Source organism: Crocuta crocuta, unplaced genomic scaffold (assembly GCF_008692635.1).
Source record: "Crocuta crocuta isolate KB4526 unplaced genomic scaffold, BGI_CrCroc_1.0 scaffold322, whole genome shotgun sequence".
In the NCBI taxonomy this organism is placed as follows: domain Eukaryota; kingdom Metazoa; phylum Chordata; class Mammalia; order Carnivora; family Hyaenidae; genus Crocuta; species Crocuta crocuta.
Window position 1 is genome coordinate 1,839,231 of NW_027532592.1, and position 16,925 is coordinate 1,856,155.

Genomic DNA, 16,925 nt, shown 5'->3' on the forward strand with positions numbered 1-16,925 from the left:
GGTTTAGGATTTTAGGAGTTTGTCATGCCACACGTAAGGCTCGTGCGTCCTTTCTCTTCCCTCCTGTGCAAAGTGTTGTTTTGACCCTTGAAACAACTTGTTTTCCCTTCGTCTGCAGAGAGTGAAAGTTGTCCTGGCGGGGAGCCCGGGAGGGCGAGCCCGGAGAGCGGCGGCTGCGGTCATCAGATGGACAGGCAGGCCGAGCCCCCGAGCCTTCTGGTAGCTGNGAGCCCGGAGCCACGCTTCCCGGCGAGTCGATGCCGGAGCCCTCGACCCTCCCAGGCCCCGAGCTCACACCCCCCGCGCCCAGTTCCCAGGGAAGATACTCACAGACTCAAAGGAAGGAGCTCCGTTTGCCACTTAAGGATGCTTCCGAGGCGTGGCCCACGGACCGACTTGAAAGCAGTGGATTACGTGAGCCGCAGCAACCTGATCTCACCGGCAGCGATGGAAAATCACCCCGGGGGCCGCCGGGCTCCGAGAGGGTCCCCCGGGAGCGCACTGAAGTACCCGCCGGGCTGCTAGAGGCGTGCATGGCCCCGGAGGGAGGGGGCGGCGAGGACGACCCGGTCAGTACGGAAACAGAAGACTATTTGCACAGCTTTCTCCAAGGATGCTTAAAAGATTCTGAAGACTTCCTGTCATGTGAAGACCAAGAGGAAGACTCGGACCTCCTTCCAGATCTTTCTCCTGAAGAAGCCTCCTACAGTCTGCAGGAGAATCTGCCTTCTGACGAGAGCTGTCTCTCTCTGGATGATCTCGCAAAAAGGATCCAGATTGCAGAGGTAAGTTTGGGATTTAATGGAAGCACAATGAAATCTCAAAAGCGCATCTATGCTAAATGGTGCCTGGTTCGGGGAAATTTTCCCCGGTTTCAGACATGAAGGGGAAATCGACTTAACGTAAACTTTTAATAATTAGTGTTTTAATTGTTTTAATTAAACAATGGTTTAATTCATTTGATTGAATGAAATGACTTTGACCATGATGTTTATGCTTCAGGAACGTATTGTATTGCATGCCTCTGGGTACAGTAAGCATTATGAACACCATTTTTTTATACCGCTGGATTTTTATTTGACAGTTCTGGGAATTATGATCAAGACAAGATTAGTTACATTCTTGTAAGAAAATCCCTTTTTTCCTCAGACACCTAGAAGATAAAATACATATTCACTATGTCTTATTATTAATATATTTTTTAATTATTTAAAACATCACAGCAGAACAAAGGAAACATTTTAAAATAGAAGAAGACAAAGAGATACTGGATGTTTTTAAGCCATTAAGTTGTATGCCATGAGTCTTCCCTTTATGATTGTTTTCATTTATAAACTGTAGGTTTAAACAAACGTAATACTTACTTGACTTGACTTACTTGACTAAAGTCAAATATTGTAAATAATCCAAGGTTTCAAAGTTTCTCCAAACAGTAATGAAGCTGGTCAAAACAAAACAAACAAAATGGTGGAGAGGATCGAGATGACCATTCTCCTTTGATAATACCAGTTTTTAAAGTTCAGGAAATTAATAAAGCCGTACCCAACCTGTAACCCTTTGGGAGGGTGGCCTCTTACAGGGGAAAAAGCTGAGTCTTCTAGTCACATACAGAATTGACCCCACCAGCTACCAGCCTACAGAGTTTCTTAACGTTCACCTAAGTCTCTGTTTCCTCCTCTGAAAAGTAGGATACTAACTACTTTTCTTCTTTTTCATCGTATATTTTTTTTCCAAGTAACCTTTTGAGTCCCATTTATACCCATTGTTTTCTAATTGCATCATCGTTGAGGAGAGGGTGGGAGAACTTTTAAGTAGAAAATGGAAAAGCAACAGAGCCAAAGTAGGCAACAAAATACACGCAGAAATGGAAGCCTTCGAAAGCTTTCCAAGATAATTAGCGGTTAGATTACTGGGCTTCATTTATTGCCACTTCTAGTCAATTTCCCATCACCTATTCTTAATTTTTTCTTCAATTAGATAGAATAGTAAAGCACTTGATCCAGTATTTATTCATCTTTTTTATTTATCTTTTTATTACCATCTACAGTCGATATGATTCTTTCTTCTTAATCTTCTCTTGAAATTATTTAATAGTGCCTCATGAGCACAGAGTTTCTGTTTGGGTTGATGAAAATCTTAGAAAATTTTAGAAATAGATGCTGGTAATCGTTGTACCACATTGTGAGTGTAACTAATGCCACCGAATTGCTAAAATTGCAATTTTAGATTATACACATCCTGCTACAATTTTTTCTTAAAGTTAAAAAAAAAAAAAATTAAATAGAGGGGTACCCGGCTGGCTCAGCTGGTGGAGCATGCGAAGCTTGATCTCAAGAGTCGAGAGTTCAAGTCCCACATTGAGTGCAGAGATTAGTTAAAAATTGAAAAACATTTTTTAAAGTGTTTTCATTTAAAGAGCATTAAGTAGAGCTAATAGTACAGCACTGGACCCACTGGATCCTTCCCTTGTTTATTTCATCAGGCCTCTGATACAGGGAACTATCAAAACAGACGTCACACCTATATTCAAATCTAACGAGAATACCAAAAGGTCACCCTTCTCTGACTGCTGCTTTTCATGCCAGTAATCAAGGTGACCCTGTGGGGAAAAGACAGATGATCGAGTTGTACACCTTTAGGTATAAATGGTGAAGAAGGGTCAGAGTGGCCCTGCCACGTCTCCCCACCTTAGAGAACACTTACGGTGGGGGGTTACTGTTGAATTCATGTTGTATTACAACCAAGTGGGGTGTTCCTTCCTCCAACTCATAACGTCAGTTTCCCTACATAGGTAATACCTGGTGGATGGTGGAAACTATTTACATTTTAAAGTTGTCTTTCCTGTGAAGTTATTTTTCACACGTAATGGTTCCCTTTCCTAAAATTATATCGTTATGTTGTGCTGTTTGAAGAACCTCAAAAGCTACATACAACTTCTAGAATTAATTTGCATTCCTATGATAATTCTGAATATTTCCTTCTCCATTCTGAGGAATAGACTTTATTAAATTCTCCGTTACCATGTCAGCAAGTTTTTAAAATTTCAGAACTAAAAAAATCACTAATGCTTACAATTTCTTTAAGATCTTACAACTAAAGGTTTGGGCCAAGTAAAATGTCCAGGTAATAGTAGATTTGCTTGTAAGTGCAAACTTCTTTAATTAAAGAGACTTTTTTCTTTTTTCTAAGTTTATTTATTTTGAGGGGAGGTGGAGAGAGAGAGAGAGTAGGAACACAGGAGCAGGGGAGGGGCAGAGAGAGAGGAAGACAGAACCCCAAGCTAATAGCACAGAACCCCACAAGGCGCTTGATCCCATGAACTGTGAGATATGATCTGAGCCAAAATCAAGAATCAGAAGCCTAACCAACTGAGCCACCCAGGCGCCCCAGTGCAAACTTCTTTTTAATCCAAACACCATTTATTGCTCAGTAGAATTCTATCAAGGATATCTACTGTGAGTCAGGTGCTGAGGACACGGTGAAGAATTGGTAAACTTTTGGTTTCATCCTTCAGTGACTTACTTGGGTAATTGTACCAGAATTGGTTTTTAAATATTTTTCATGCTTCTGTACTTTTGTGAGTAGAGAATACAGAACAGGATTTTTTTTTGAATTTTTGTTTAACTTTATTTATTTTGAGAGAGAAAGAGCAAATGGGGAAGGGACAGAAAGGGAGAGAGAATCCCAAACAGGTTCCTTGCTGCCAGCGCAGAGCCCCATGAGGGGCTCGAACTCATGAACCATCGGATCATGACTTGAGCCTAGATCAAGAGTCAGACGCTTAACCGACTAAGCCCCCCAGATGCCCCAGAACGTGGTCTCTTAATAACTAATTGATACTTTTTTTAAAAATTATTTTTAACATTTATTTTTGAGACCGAGAGAAACAGAGCGTGAGCAGGTGAGGGGCAGAGAGAGAGGGAGATGCAGAATCTGAAACAGGCTCCAGGCTCACAGAGCCCGATGCGGGGCTCGAACCCACAGACCGCAAGATCATGACCTGAACCGAAGTCAGACCCTTAACCGACTGAGCCCCCCAGGTGCCCCATAACTAATTGATACTTAAGAACAGTAGCTTTCATGCCCTCCAGAGCCACTGTGGCTGGCCCGCTTCCCTCCGCGTTGCTGTGCCGTCCTCCTGAGTCCTCTGTTCTCCCCTCCGAGCCACCCGTCTCCCGTGAGCGACTGCCCCTCACAGATCTCCTCACTGCCGTCACTCTCTGCATCTCCCTGGCTACAGTGGAATGTAGCTGTACCCTTTTTCATCACCAGGTTTTCCCTTTGTGCTGGTCTCTCTTCTTTCATTCTCTTGCCACTTCCGCCTTGCCCTGCTCGGGCTGCCACTGAACTTGGCTTTGACAACCGCTGCCAGCCCAGTGGGAGTGTTTGTGTGTCTTTTAAGCAGTTAGGTTCATCACATCAAATGAGGTAATTTACACAAAATCTTCTAGAGAACTAAACAGATCTACACTGATTCAGTTCAGCAAGGTAGAGACGTGTATAAATGAAACTTTTCTGGGTTTGAGAAACATTTTAAAATCTAGATTAACTTTGCTCAGTAAAATGATAGCTTAGTGCTTATCCGAAACAGTGATATTCTTTCTTATGTGAAAAGTACAACCAAAAGTACAACGTGCACTGTTTTTTTAAAATCCTTTTCTTTAATATTTTATGTATTTCTGAGAGAGAGAGAGAGAGAGACAGAGTGAGCAGGGGAGGGTCAGAGAGAGAAGGAGATACAGAATTGGAAGCAGGCTCCAGGCTCCAAGCTGTCAGCACAGAGTCCAGCACGGGGCTCAAATCCACGAACCATGAGATCATGACCTGAGCCGAAGTCAGACGCCTAACCAACTGAGCCACCCAGGCGCCCCAACCAGCACTGTTTTTAAAAAGCTTCAAGGGGTGTCTGGGTGGCTCAGTCGGTCGAGCATCTGACTTCAGCTCAGGCCGTGATCTCGCCATTTGTGGGCTCAAGCCCTGCGCCGGGCTCTGTGCTGACAGCTAAGAGCCTGGAGCTGCTTCAGATTCTGTGTCTCCCTCTCTCTCAGCCCCTCCCCTGCTAGTGCTCTGTCTCTCTCTGTGCCAACTCATACTCTGTCCCTCTCTCAAAAATAAACATTTTTTAAAAAATAATAAAACATAAAAAGTTTCAAAAACATTTATGCTCATTTCATAGATTTTTAACATAAAAAGTTTGTCACATGTGCAGGGTCCACAAGGTAGAGAGATCCACTCTTTTGTTCCCTCCTCAGTAATTTTTTTGTGACTTCTTTGTGTCCGTGACATTGCAGATGTGGTGGCTAAAAATTCAGATGGGGACTCTCTGTACAAAGACTGCATTCCAACAGTTGTCCAACTGTAAGAGTTGTCTGTTTGCTGAATTTGACTATCTCAGTTTGGGGGGAAAAGATGAAATTTTATTGCGATATCCATAATATCTGACGTGATTATTGTAATGTCAGAACCCAAACTCCCTTCACCCAAGGAGCCTATAAGTCATTGCCAATAAATCACTGACTTGCTGGCTCTAGAACCTGGGAGTGTTGTATTATCTTCTCTTGAAACTCTCCAGCTCTTCCCAGCATAAGAAATATGTTATTCAAATTCAAGGTGACATCATGATCCAAGCCGATATTGCTACTAAAAGTCTACTCAGCCTGTAGTCGATTGTTCCCTGAGGGAGTGGGGGTGAGGAAGGTGTTTGTTTTCTGAATAAGAGACAGTCAGATCAAATATTGGGTCAATTTTATGAGAATTAATCTGTCTTTTCACATTGAAAATAATCATAGTGTATCCTTCAAGAGATCCCCTTTGGGAGCACAGTTTCTCAGCATGACACACCAAACAGAGTAAGCCATTCACTTTTCCTCATTAATATATATACACGTGTAGTCTACTTGTAGGGATGGCGTATGTCCAGAGAACTATATTAAATGCTTCAGATGCAACTGATACTTGTTTTTAATTTTTTTTAATGTTTATTTTTGAGAGAGAGAGACAGAACGTGAGTGGGGGAGGAGCAGAGAGAGAGGGAGACACAGAATCCGAAGCAGGCTCCAGGCTCTGAGCTGTCAGCACGGAGCCTAACATGGGGCTCGAATTCACAGATCATGAGATCATTACCTGAGCCGAAGTTGGACGCTTAACTGACTGATCCACCCAGGCGCCCCTGATACTTGTTTTTAGAAATAATGTCAGAATGTGGTAGCTGGGGAGGAAGCCACATTCCCACTGCTCAGAACCCTAAAAAGTTTTTAATCTGAAAGAGAGCAAAACATGTTCCCTGCTCTGTCCATATTGGCAACATTTGCTTCAATATCTTCAGGTCTACCTGTGCCTCAGGAAACTAATTAGGGGAGAACTTTCTGATGGGGAGAATGACTGCAACTCAGAATTGCTATTGGGTTTATCTTCAGAGAAGCTGTCTAATCAGAGTGACCTCTTTGCAGCCCTCATCGCCGAGTCTTAGCTAGATCGGCGACATCGGGGCAGCTATGCTAAGACGAACCATCATTAACTCCTTACCGAGTTCAGATGGGAGGCCAGGACCAAGCTGCAGCCTTTTATGAAATTGTGTGGGTAGCTGTTCCGTGGCTCCCGAACAAAGGAGCGTTTTAGACACGGCAGCCACGGCTGCTCTGCCCAGAGGGGAGCGGGTTTCCTTGCAGTGGAGGAAATGCAGCCTTGCAGCCACAGAAGAGGGTTCGTGGACAGTGGCTGGTCCAGGATTGATGCCAGCGTCTGCAGAGCCTCCCGAGGGTTATCCAGGGATGACCTACCTTTTCTTTGCGCCAGATGGCCTCCTCTTTGCCTTGCCTTTTTATCCTGCCCTTGAAACCTCCTAATTAGTGCATCAGTGCACTTCTTGCTTGATGAGCCTCTTCCTCTCTTTTCCATGGAATCATTCTTTGAGTTTACGTCGTTACTGCCTCTTCCTGGACTTATGCGATAGCTCCTTAGTAAGTTTCCCCATCCCTCGTATCACCTTCTTCTCTCCCTCTGAATGGTCTCACATTAGCACTGTCTAAATTTGGGGTCTCAAACCGATTCCCCCAGGGGCCAAGCAGGTAATAGAAGTAAATGAATGACTTAGTGTGTAGAGTGAGGTGGGGGTTCCCAGGCCTTGTCTGGAGGTGCCCACCTTTGTAAAACTCCACGGATGGAATCAAGCACAGCCTGGGTCTAACATACAGACTGTTGGTTGGAACCTCTGTTATGAAGATTTTTTTGCCTTGTCAGTCTCTTCCCATGACTCTGTTGGCTCCGCATAAAAGTTGCCTATGTGTCCCGCTATTCAGAACACTGGGTAGCTGGCCCACTCCGGCTTCCCGGCATGCCATCTGCTGCTGCTGGTGCTCACCCTGCACCATGGTCATCTGGCCTCCACATCCCAGATGCGCTCAGGCCTGCTCACCTCTGATCTTTACCTTCAGTGCTAGGCTGCTCTGGAGTAAGGAACCTCCTTCTACATATTTATTTTTTAATTTTTTTAATGTTTATTTTTGAGAGAGAGACAGAGCGTGAGCAAGAGGGCCAGAGAGGGAGACACCAAACCCGAAGCAGGCTCCAGGCTCCGAGCTGTCAGCACAGAGCCCAACACGGGGCTCAAACTCACAAACTATGAGATCATGACCTGAGCCGAAGTCAGAAGCTTAACCGACTGAGCCACCCAGGCGCCCCATTCTTTCTACATATTTATGTCTTCCCATCCCTCAAGATCTGAGTTGTGCCCTTTTAGTGGGTAGAGTGCCAAGCACCATGCCTGGCTCGCGGTCAGTCCTCAGTGAATGCTAGCTGCTGCCTTTATTCCTTGATCCCTGAGCTCCTCAGTGCTTATTCCTCGTTTATTCCTCAGGTGAGGGAGGGGGGCTTGAGCGTGATCCCTCCTGCAGTCCTATCTAGGACCATCCCCTGTCTCTGTTATTATAGGGCACACACAGTCTTCTACACTTCTCGCAAACTCCTGGAGGGTGGGGATCCTATTACAGGCATTTTTGTATTTCTGCAAAGCCAACACAGTTTTGTCAATAACAGACAGCTACACCAGACGAGGCTTTTGTTTTGTTCTTAAACCCAGTTTACTTAGAAAAATAACCTTTCAAGACATCTTTAATTTTGATTATTTTAAGAGAAAAATCTGTTATCCAAATAAGTATAAGCTCGGCACTGTCTATATGCAAACTGTTCATCTGTGTATTCATTTTCTCTGGCATATGTATTTGCTGAGCGTCTACTATATTCTAGAAACTGAGGACACACCAGTGAACACAGGTCAGGTCCCTGCTCCCGTGAAGCTTACTCTCTAGAGGGGATGGCACATAATACATAAATTCACATAAAAGTAAACAACATAGGGGACACCTGGGCAGCTCAGTCGGTTAAGCGTCCGACTTCGGCTCAGGCCATGATCTCACCCATTTGTGGGTTTGAGCCCCACATTGGGCTCCGTGCTGACATCTCAGAGCCTTGAGCTGTTTCAGATTCCATGTTTCTCTCTCTTTGCCCCTACCGCACTAGTGCTTGGTCTCCCCAAAAATAAATAAACTTTTTTAATTAAAAAAAAACAAACAACGTAGGTTCAGATGGCGGTAAGGGCCATGTGCTGTCATCTCAGCAGGGTGAGGGACGGGGAGACAGAGCTGGTGGGCAGGGTGGAGGGGAGGCGCTGGGAGAGCCAGCGCCGCTGGGGTGCAGTGAACAGGGAAGAAAGGCAGGGAGTTCCAGGGAAAGAGGAGGCTGAAGCCAGGTCTCCCAGGACCTCCATACCAGGGTAAGGAGCTGGAATTAAATTCAAACGGAGGTTAAACGCCATGATTTTGAGCAGCAGATGTGACCTCATCTGCTTCCTGGCTGCTCCGTGGAAACCAGAATGTCTGGGGGCGGAGCCAGGTCAGGTTAGTGCTGAGTTGAGGTGAGAAGCAGTGCAGGGTCGGCTAGGGTTGCAGGGGGGTGTAGTGAAGGTGCACTTTAGAGGGAGAAGGGACAGGACTCGCTGATGGAGTAGACGCAGGGTGGGGCTGTGCGCAGCAGTTGGGAGGGGAGAAAATCATGCGTTTTGAAGTCTGCTTATTTCAACAGTTGACTGGGGGTTAAAAAGTGGAGTGGTTCTTGACATTCTTACCATTTCTTTTCCTGTTCTGTACTTATTAAAGTGTCCTGTTAAGCAAACAAAAATCACAAAAACAGGAGGTAGTGCCTTATCTAGAAACTCAGAGACGTTATAAAAGTCTTTTTATTTTTTAAAAAACCCCTTTTCCTTTCTAAACTCATCTTTTAGAAGTTCAGCATTGACCTACTTCGATATTATTTTGTTACTCCTTTTTGCTCTCTCTGTATCGCACCGTTGTAAGATGCGTGTCGTGAGGTCGGAGATCACTGTGGTGTTCTTCCCGGAAGATGGCTCTCCTCCATATGGCCACCTCCTCTTGCTCCGGCTGTGGCTTGTTATACTGCTTTGCTGTATTAGAAGCCATGACATTAATCTACTTGCAGATTAATTGCATGACCGGAGAAAGATCTTTCATCTACCCATCTCCTCCCCCATGTCTCTAGGTCAATGGATTTAGCCATTAGTTTAAGTATCTTAATTGGGGTGATGTGCAAGATAAGGATTTGTTGCTAGAGATATAGAGTACTCTGGAAAGATTAAAGAACCTGATTAGGTTTATTTGAAAGTCGTGTTCATCTCATGCTAAGTGTAATATGTAACAGACGATAGGAGCAAAATTTTAATAGTCCTAGAAAATAAGATCTTTTCACGTAAAGGAAATGGCAAGAGGTTTAATGAGTGTGCATTCACACTCTGCCAGTAACTGGTGGTACAAGGTAAGCAGGTTGTGTTAACTGTCTGAGCTTGGCTTGTTTTGTAAAATGGGACCAATAACGCCTACTTAGCAGAGTTATGAAGACTAACTGTGTACAGACTCACTGAATTATGCCTCTTACCACATAAAGTGCACCGATTCACAAAACAAGGGCCCTTATGACGGAGCCCAGATCTAAAGGAACAGGAAGGGAATGTTGCTTATTTTTAGTGAAAAGTGGCATTGAATTTGACATGCGCTTCTATAGTGAAATCACTGGCACTTAAGCTACTTACGATATACTAATATGATTTGTGAATGTTAATTCTCAAGTGAGTCGGAAACTGTGTGTTCCTGCTTCAAATTCACCAGCCTTGAAGTTCTGGACTGAGCAAGCCTATATCATTAAAAGAATATTATTTGGTATCTGCTTTCTCCTTTAATCTTATAAGGAGGCAAGTCTAACAGGAAGGCCTTTCTGAATGTGTTTCTTGTCACATTAGGATTTACTGTGCCAGGAGAGTTGCAAATTAATTTTATTTTTTCGACTAGTTAATTCTCAACATGCTATGCAGGATGATCATTGATATTTGAGGGGAAGTGCAGAGGAACTGTTTATTTGCAAATATAAAGACGAGGCCAGATGGATGTTTTGTTTTGTTTTCGTTCTTAATCCTGCACTTCTTCATAGAGCACCGCCAGTGACAATTACACTAATTACAGCGTAGACATTCCTTTTGTTCTCAGTGGAAGGGCTGTTCTGTTTTGGCTGGCTAGGAAAGGAATTCGGTAATTGGAGTGGGAAGCTAAATTGGTTTTTAAAGCTTTGTTTTTTTCAAGATGAAGAAATTAACCTTTTAATGCTGACATCATGGAAAAGAGGGAAAAAAGGCATACAAACTGTTTTTAGGGTAGTTTGGAGAAGATACATTTCTTTGTGTCCTAAATCAACCTCTCTACCTGCTTAGAAACACTTTGCAGTCTTTTGAGTGAGACCCTGAACCAAGACCCTGACCTTATTTTGGCTTACTTGACTTTCTACCATTACCTTTTTTTTTTTTTTTTTTTTAATTTTTATTTTTGAGACAGACAGACAGACAGACAGACGGAGTGTGAGCAAAGGAGGGGCAGAAAGAGAGGGAGATACAGAATCCGAAGCAGGCCCCAGGCTCTGAGGTGTCAGCACAGAGCCCAACACAGGGCCCAAACTCAAGGACCATGAGATCATGACCTGACCTGAGCTGCAGTGGGACGCCTAATCAACTGAGCCACCCAGTTGCCCCAACTTTGTATGATTAGACTCAAAAAAAAAAAAATTCTACCAAAGTTGTTTCTTAAACTTGTTGTGTTTGACTTCCTTGGTGTGGTAGGTAGAATTTCTGTGCTGGGGGTAGATTCTAAGACCCCTGCCCCAAACTCTTGCCAGATCAGAAGGGACCACACGCGTGCTTTCAGAGGTTCCCCCTTGGCCTGCATCTCCTGTGCGTAAACTTGAACTTGGTCCTCCTGTCCCTTGTTTTGTGTCGGTAGACTACAGGACTGCAGGGCAATTGGAAAAGAAAGATCCCTAGAGAAGGTCCCTGAAAGGAAATCATGGAAAGGGGCACCCTCCCTCACTTCAGACTTGGGGGCAGTTCTGCTGAAAGAAACCGTTTTGGTGGGAGAGAAAAAGGAAAAGAAAGCATAAGGTGTGGTTAGACTTTTAGCCAAGAATTAAGGGTTGGGTGGTGGGCCAAACAAAATGTTGGCCCATCTCACACAACTGTAATTTCTTCCTCTTCCAAAAACTTGCCAAAGTTCATCACCACCCATAGTAAATAAGGAGGGGGGAACCAATTTGGGAAAGCTTGTGTTCCTTAACTGCGTGACTTCCAAGCCAGATACCCCTGATTAGACTATACAGGGGCCAAGGTAGCAGCCCAACAGCAGGTGCACCATGACTGGCTGCTGGGTCTCAGACGCACACCTGTGTCTTTCCAGACGACGTCACCTTCAGTTTCACCTCGCCTTTCCACATACTTTTATTCATAGTCACTGTCTTTTGATTTATGATTTGAGTCTCTTTCTTGAATTTACAGATTCAAAAGGCATATCACAAAGATATAAAAGTTATAGTAATGCCACTCGGGGGCTCATCCCCACAATTATTCTTTTCTTTTTTAATGTTTATTTTTGAGAGAGAGAGAGACAGAGCATGAGCAGGGAAGGGACAGAGAGAAGAGGAGACACAGAATCGAAACAGGCTCCAGGCTCCGAGCTGTCAGCACAGAGCCCAACATGGGGCTTGAACACACAAACTGTAAGATCATGCATGACCTGAGCCGAAGTTGGATGCTTAACCGACTGAGACACCCAGGCGCCCCTCACAATTTTTTTTTTTTTCTGAGAGAGAAAGACAGCGTGAGCAGGGGAGGACAGAGAGAGAGGGAGACACAGAATACGAAGCAGGCTCCAGGCTCTGAGCTGTCAGCACAGAGCCTGACGCAGGGCCCGAACCCACGAACCGCAAGATCATGACCTGAGCCAAAGTCAGATGCTTAACCAACTGAGCCACCCAGGCACTCCCTCACAATTATTCTTAATACAGTTTTTTTCCCTAGTAGTTAAAGCGACTTGAAAACATCTATGGTGAGTGAATTCACTGTTGGTAAATGTACAACTTAATTTTATGCAGAAAATAGTGAGTCTATGAAAATTCCCTTTTTTTTTTTTTTTACATTTACTAAAAGTAAAAATATCAATGATACATCGTTAGTAGTAATAGGACCGTTAAAACTAGTTTCCATTTTCCTTTTCTTACTCCTCAGAAACTTCTCAGTTTCAGCATGGTACTTGTAAAATCATTTTTCTTTGTTGTACAAAGGGGCTCTTTTAACATTGCATAAAGGGATATTTAATATTGCTTCTTTCTAAAGAAACATTTGAAAGACTATTCCTTTGCATATTTGTACTTTCCATTTTAATGTCACTAAAGTGCTTTAGTTTTCTCAGAAGAAAGACATCATCTGAAATACCCATTTCCTATAAAAAGATTAAGTTGCTAACATTGATTTTTTTTTTGAGATAATGCTTTCTGTAGACCCATGTTCAGGGAAGCTCAGAGATTATATTGAGTTATTTGGCCCTAAAAGCCTTGAGTTATAAAAAGAACGAATAGAATCAGTAATATTTATGCATAGCACATTAGCAGAGATGGCTGGATGGAACTGGAAATCGTATTAAGTATTTTATGCCATCGATCAGATAAATGACATTATAGGCAGTCCTCAGCTCCCGGTGACCTGATAGCAGCAAGCCACTGTCATCTGCAGTGTTAGGCCCACAATGCCCGCCTATGTCATCACCTACAGCTTGTCCAAGCAGGCCAACCCACACGTCAACTTTGAACCAACCTGCTGCTCGGAGGGGGGCCACCTTTGCTTCCCAGTCTGGCTCTACCAACTGATCCCCTTCTCCCTGCGGAGGAATCTCTTTAACTCCTAAATGGCAAGAGTTTTTGTTTCTATCTTTGTGCCCAAATAAGGGGTGGGGCGGAGGCAGGAGACGAGTCTCCCGAGAAAAGCCGAAGGCAGCTTAGAAAGGGGGTGGTGAGGGGGACAGAAGATACTAGCAAATTCCAGATATTAAGCATTTTAGACTGCAGGGTCTGTTGCAGCTGCTTAGCTCTGCTGTCGTAGCAGCCCTACACAGTGTGGGGGTGAATCGACTTGACCATATTCCAATTCTGTGTTATTGACAAAAAATGGGCAGGGAGCCTTTGGCCCACCCCCCATAGTTTGCCAAACTCTGTATTCTCCAAAGTAACACATCCCTGGGGAGCTGGCTCTGAGATATTCCAGAAGAGAAGCCCTTAAAATATTTTGGGCAGTAGAGCATAATTTCATAAATAACATAGTTTCGCAGAGGGACTGAGCTTAACACTCATTTTGATGTTAAAAGTTGGCATCAGGGGGCGCTTGGCTGGCTCAGTCAGTCGAGCACACGACTCTCAATCTCGGGTTCCCGAGTTCATGCCATCAAATAGATTTTGAGTCTCACAAATTCATTTCTTTCTTTCTTTTTTAATGTTAGTTATTTTTGAGAGAGAGCACAAGCAGGGAAGGGGCAGAGAGAGGGGGAGACACAGAATCTGAAGCAGGCTCCAGGCTCTGAGCCGTAAGCACAGAGCCTGATGTGGGGCCTAAACCCACAAACCGCGAGATTGTGACCTGAACTGAAGTCGGACGCTTAACCAGCTGAGCCTCCCAGGTGCCCCTCACACGTTTATTTCTTAAAAATTGCTGGTGAATGAAACACGAAGTGCTGGACCATCAGCCTCTGTTCTAAAGCAAAACCCAGCACTCGTGAGCAAGCAGAGAGGGGCCGTGAGTGATCACCTCACAGATGCCCTGCCTGGGACATGGAGCTAGGAGCTCGGCCAGCCCAGTCCCCTGTGCCCAGTGTCAGGTCGCCCGCCCTGGAGGTGGCTGGGGGCTGTGGAGAGGGGCTGTACTTTCAGACATGTGTGTCTGGCAGTCATCTGCCCCAAGTAAAATCATTATTCTGTTATAGGATTCTGATGATCAGTTGTGACGTGTTTTTGCTGTAGGAGTTGGGTGAACCTGTAATAGAAATCCACATACCTGTTGGATGGAATTAGTCTTTTTACCGCTACGTGTAAACTCTCCCTGACAGGTTGTTCCTGCCGAAGGACTGGTCTCTATATTAAAGAAGAGGAATGACAGTGTAGGCCACCCCGCCCAGATGCAGCAGAAACCATCAAAACGAAGAGTGAGGTTCCAGGAAATAGACGATGGCTTAGATCAAGGTAAACTCCCGGGGCTCCCTCTAGCACGGAGCTGGCTCTCACTGTCGCCTGGAAGATTGGGTCAGACATGGTAGCATGTTTGGTAACAGGATATGTAAAAAGACACGTGTACTTGACCGCTTTATATTCTGTAAAGGAACACACAGAATCAAACGATCATCAGCTCTTCTCTCATTCCTGAGCAGTTTATGAGCAAGTTGTAAAATTCAACATATGATCTCCATGTGTCACAGACAGTGTGTCGGAGCTCATTTCAGTTTCCTGTTTTATACTTTTTTTTAAATTATTTTTTAATGCTCATTTATTTATTTTTAAGAGAGAGAACACATGAGTTGGGGAGGTGCAGAGAGAGAGGGAATCCAAGAATCCCAAGCAGGCAGGCTCAGAGCCCGACACAGGGCTCGAACTCATGAACTGTGTATAAGATCATGACCTGAGCCAAAACCAAGAGTCAGACACTTAACGAACTGAGCAACCCAGGGGCCCCAATACCTTTTTTTTTTTTTAAGTGAGCCTGCTATGGTCTTTTTTTCAGTGGCAGTTAATACTCTTTCTTTGTAGGTCTGAGAAATATTTATGGGTTATAAGTATATTCTCTGGAGATTTCTTCCTGACTCTATGGAAGAAGGTGCCTCTGGAGCAGCACGTTAACACTGTTGCTGTTGTTTATTTACTTTTCCCTCCTGGGCTTGTATTTAAGGCAGTTGCTAGGTTTACGTAAGTCCTAGGAAAATACGAGAAGAAAGGTAGCCAAGAACCTGTCCGTGTGCTTCTCAACTTTATATAACACCTGCATTGTTATGAGTAACAGTGTAAGCATGTGCATACACCTTCTCTGAGTGACATCAAGGGATAGCAGTGGAGGTTTCTAGAGTTTTACGGTAGAAAACTTCTAATTTACAGTTATAACGGAGCCTCTGAAACAATCTCTTCCCATCCCTCGTTTCACCTCTGCACTTTGCTTGTAACTACCCCGGTCTTCGCCGGATAGAGTGCTCAGCTCTCTGCACAAATGACACTGAATCGTTGCTTACCAGGAGGAGCCCTGGGTTTGCAGATGACATTCGTCCGCACTGAGTGGCCGTCTCATCTCTAACCAGGTCACTCCGTTGGTGCCTCACAGCCCCTGGGGTGGCTGTGCCGCTCTAAACAGTTTCAACGCATGTTGATAAAATAAACAAAACAGATGTTTTAAAATATACTGCGTTTAAGTGTTTATATATAAATATATGATCCTGAAGAAAAACATGGAAAAGTACCTGCATCAGATTGTTAACATAGATGAGGGGGCGGGAGGGCATGAAGCCAAAACACAGAAAAGATGGTGGAAAAAAGTGAACTGACCAAAAAACAAAACAAAAAAAAACAAGAGATACATTAATGATATTATAGTTATTCATGTGTATAAAAAATATATTTGCATATGTACATAAATTATTAAGCCTATTAACTATTAAAACTGATTAAACTATAAATTTGTAAATCACAGAACAATATAATTACATAATCCTGTGCACACAGGGGCGCCTGGGTGGCTCAGTCAGTTAAGTGACTCTTGGTTTGGCTCCGCTCATCATCTCACGGTTTGTGAGTTTGAGCCCCACATCAGGCTCCGTGCTAATAGTGCAGGGCCTGCTTGAGATTCTCTCTCTTCCTCTCTCTCTCTGCTCCTCCCCTGCTCACTCTCTCTGTCTCTCTCTCAAAAATAAACTTAAAAAAAGAATAATCCTGTTTATATAAAGATTCTGAAGTCTGTGTCTTTGATCTCAAAGGAGACACATCAGATTTGAGTGTTTGTCTCTGAGGCAGGAAGGGAATAAGCCTGATTAGGAGACAAATATTAGATATTTTTGGGTTTGAATTTTAGAGGAAGAATATCTTCACATATTACTGTAAAGCCCTCCAAATAAAGTCTATTTGGTTTATATGAAGTTTTATAAATTTGGGGGGGGTTCATCATCATAAAAATAATACATGCTAATCATGAGAAAACTCCTACAGTAATGAAGTAAAACTATCCAGTCTTCCAACCTCCCCTTGAGGGTTTCTCCCAAGTATTGATTGAAGTTTCTTACAATCTTTGCAAGATACATTCTGTATATATGTGTGCACACATGTATATACACACTGACACACATTTTTGTTCTAACACCGATGGGTTCATTATATACTGTTACACCACTTCTTTTTAATTTAACCATCAATCTTGGATATCTTCCTATGAGAGAACATACTATATTTACTTCATCCTTGCAAACAATTGCATAGTATTTCATTATATGAATGTTCCCTGATAATTTAACTGGAATAACTGA

General features: G+C 43.6%; 1 protein-coding gene across 1 annotated transcript in view; it reads left to right on the forward strand.

Moving 5' to 3' along the window:
- Positions 1–16,925, forward strand: part of CNST (consortin, connexin sorting protein) — a 68,473-nt gene that overhangs the window by 47,570 nt on the left and 3,978 nt on the right. Inside the window, 3 exon segments of the mRNA XM_077779885.1 lie at positions 119–223; positions 226–785; positions 14,478–14,610. Of these exon segments, the coding sequence (XP_077636011.1) occupies positions 119–223; positions 226–785; positions 14,478–14,610 (798 nt within the window).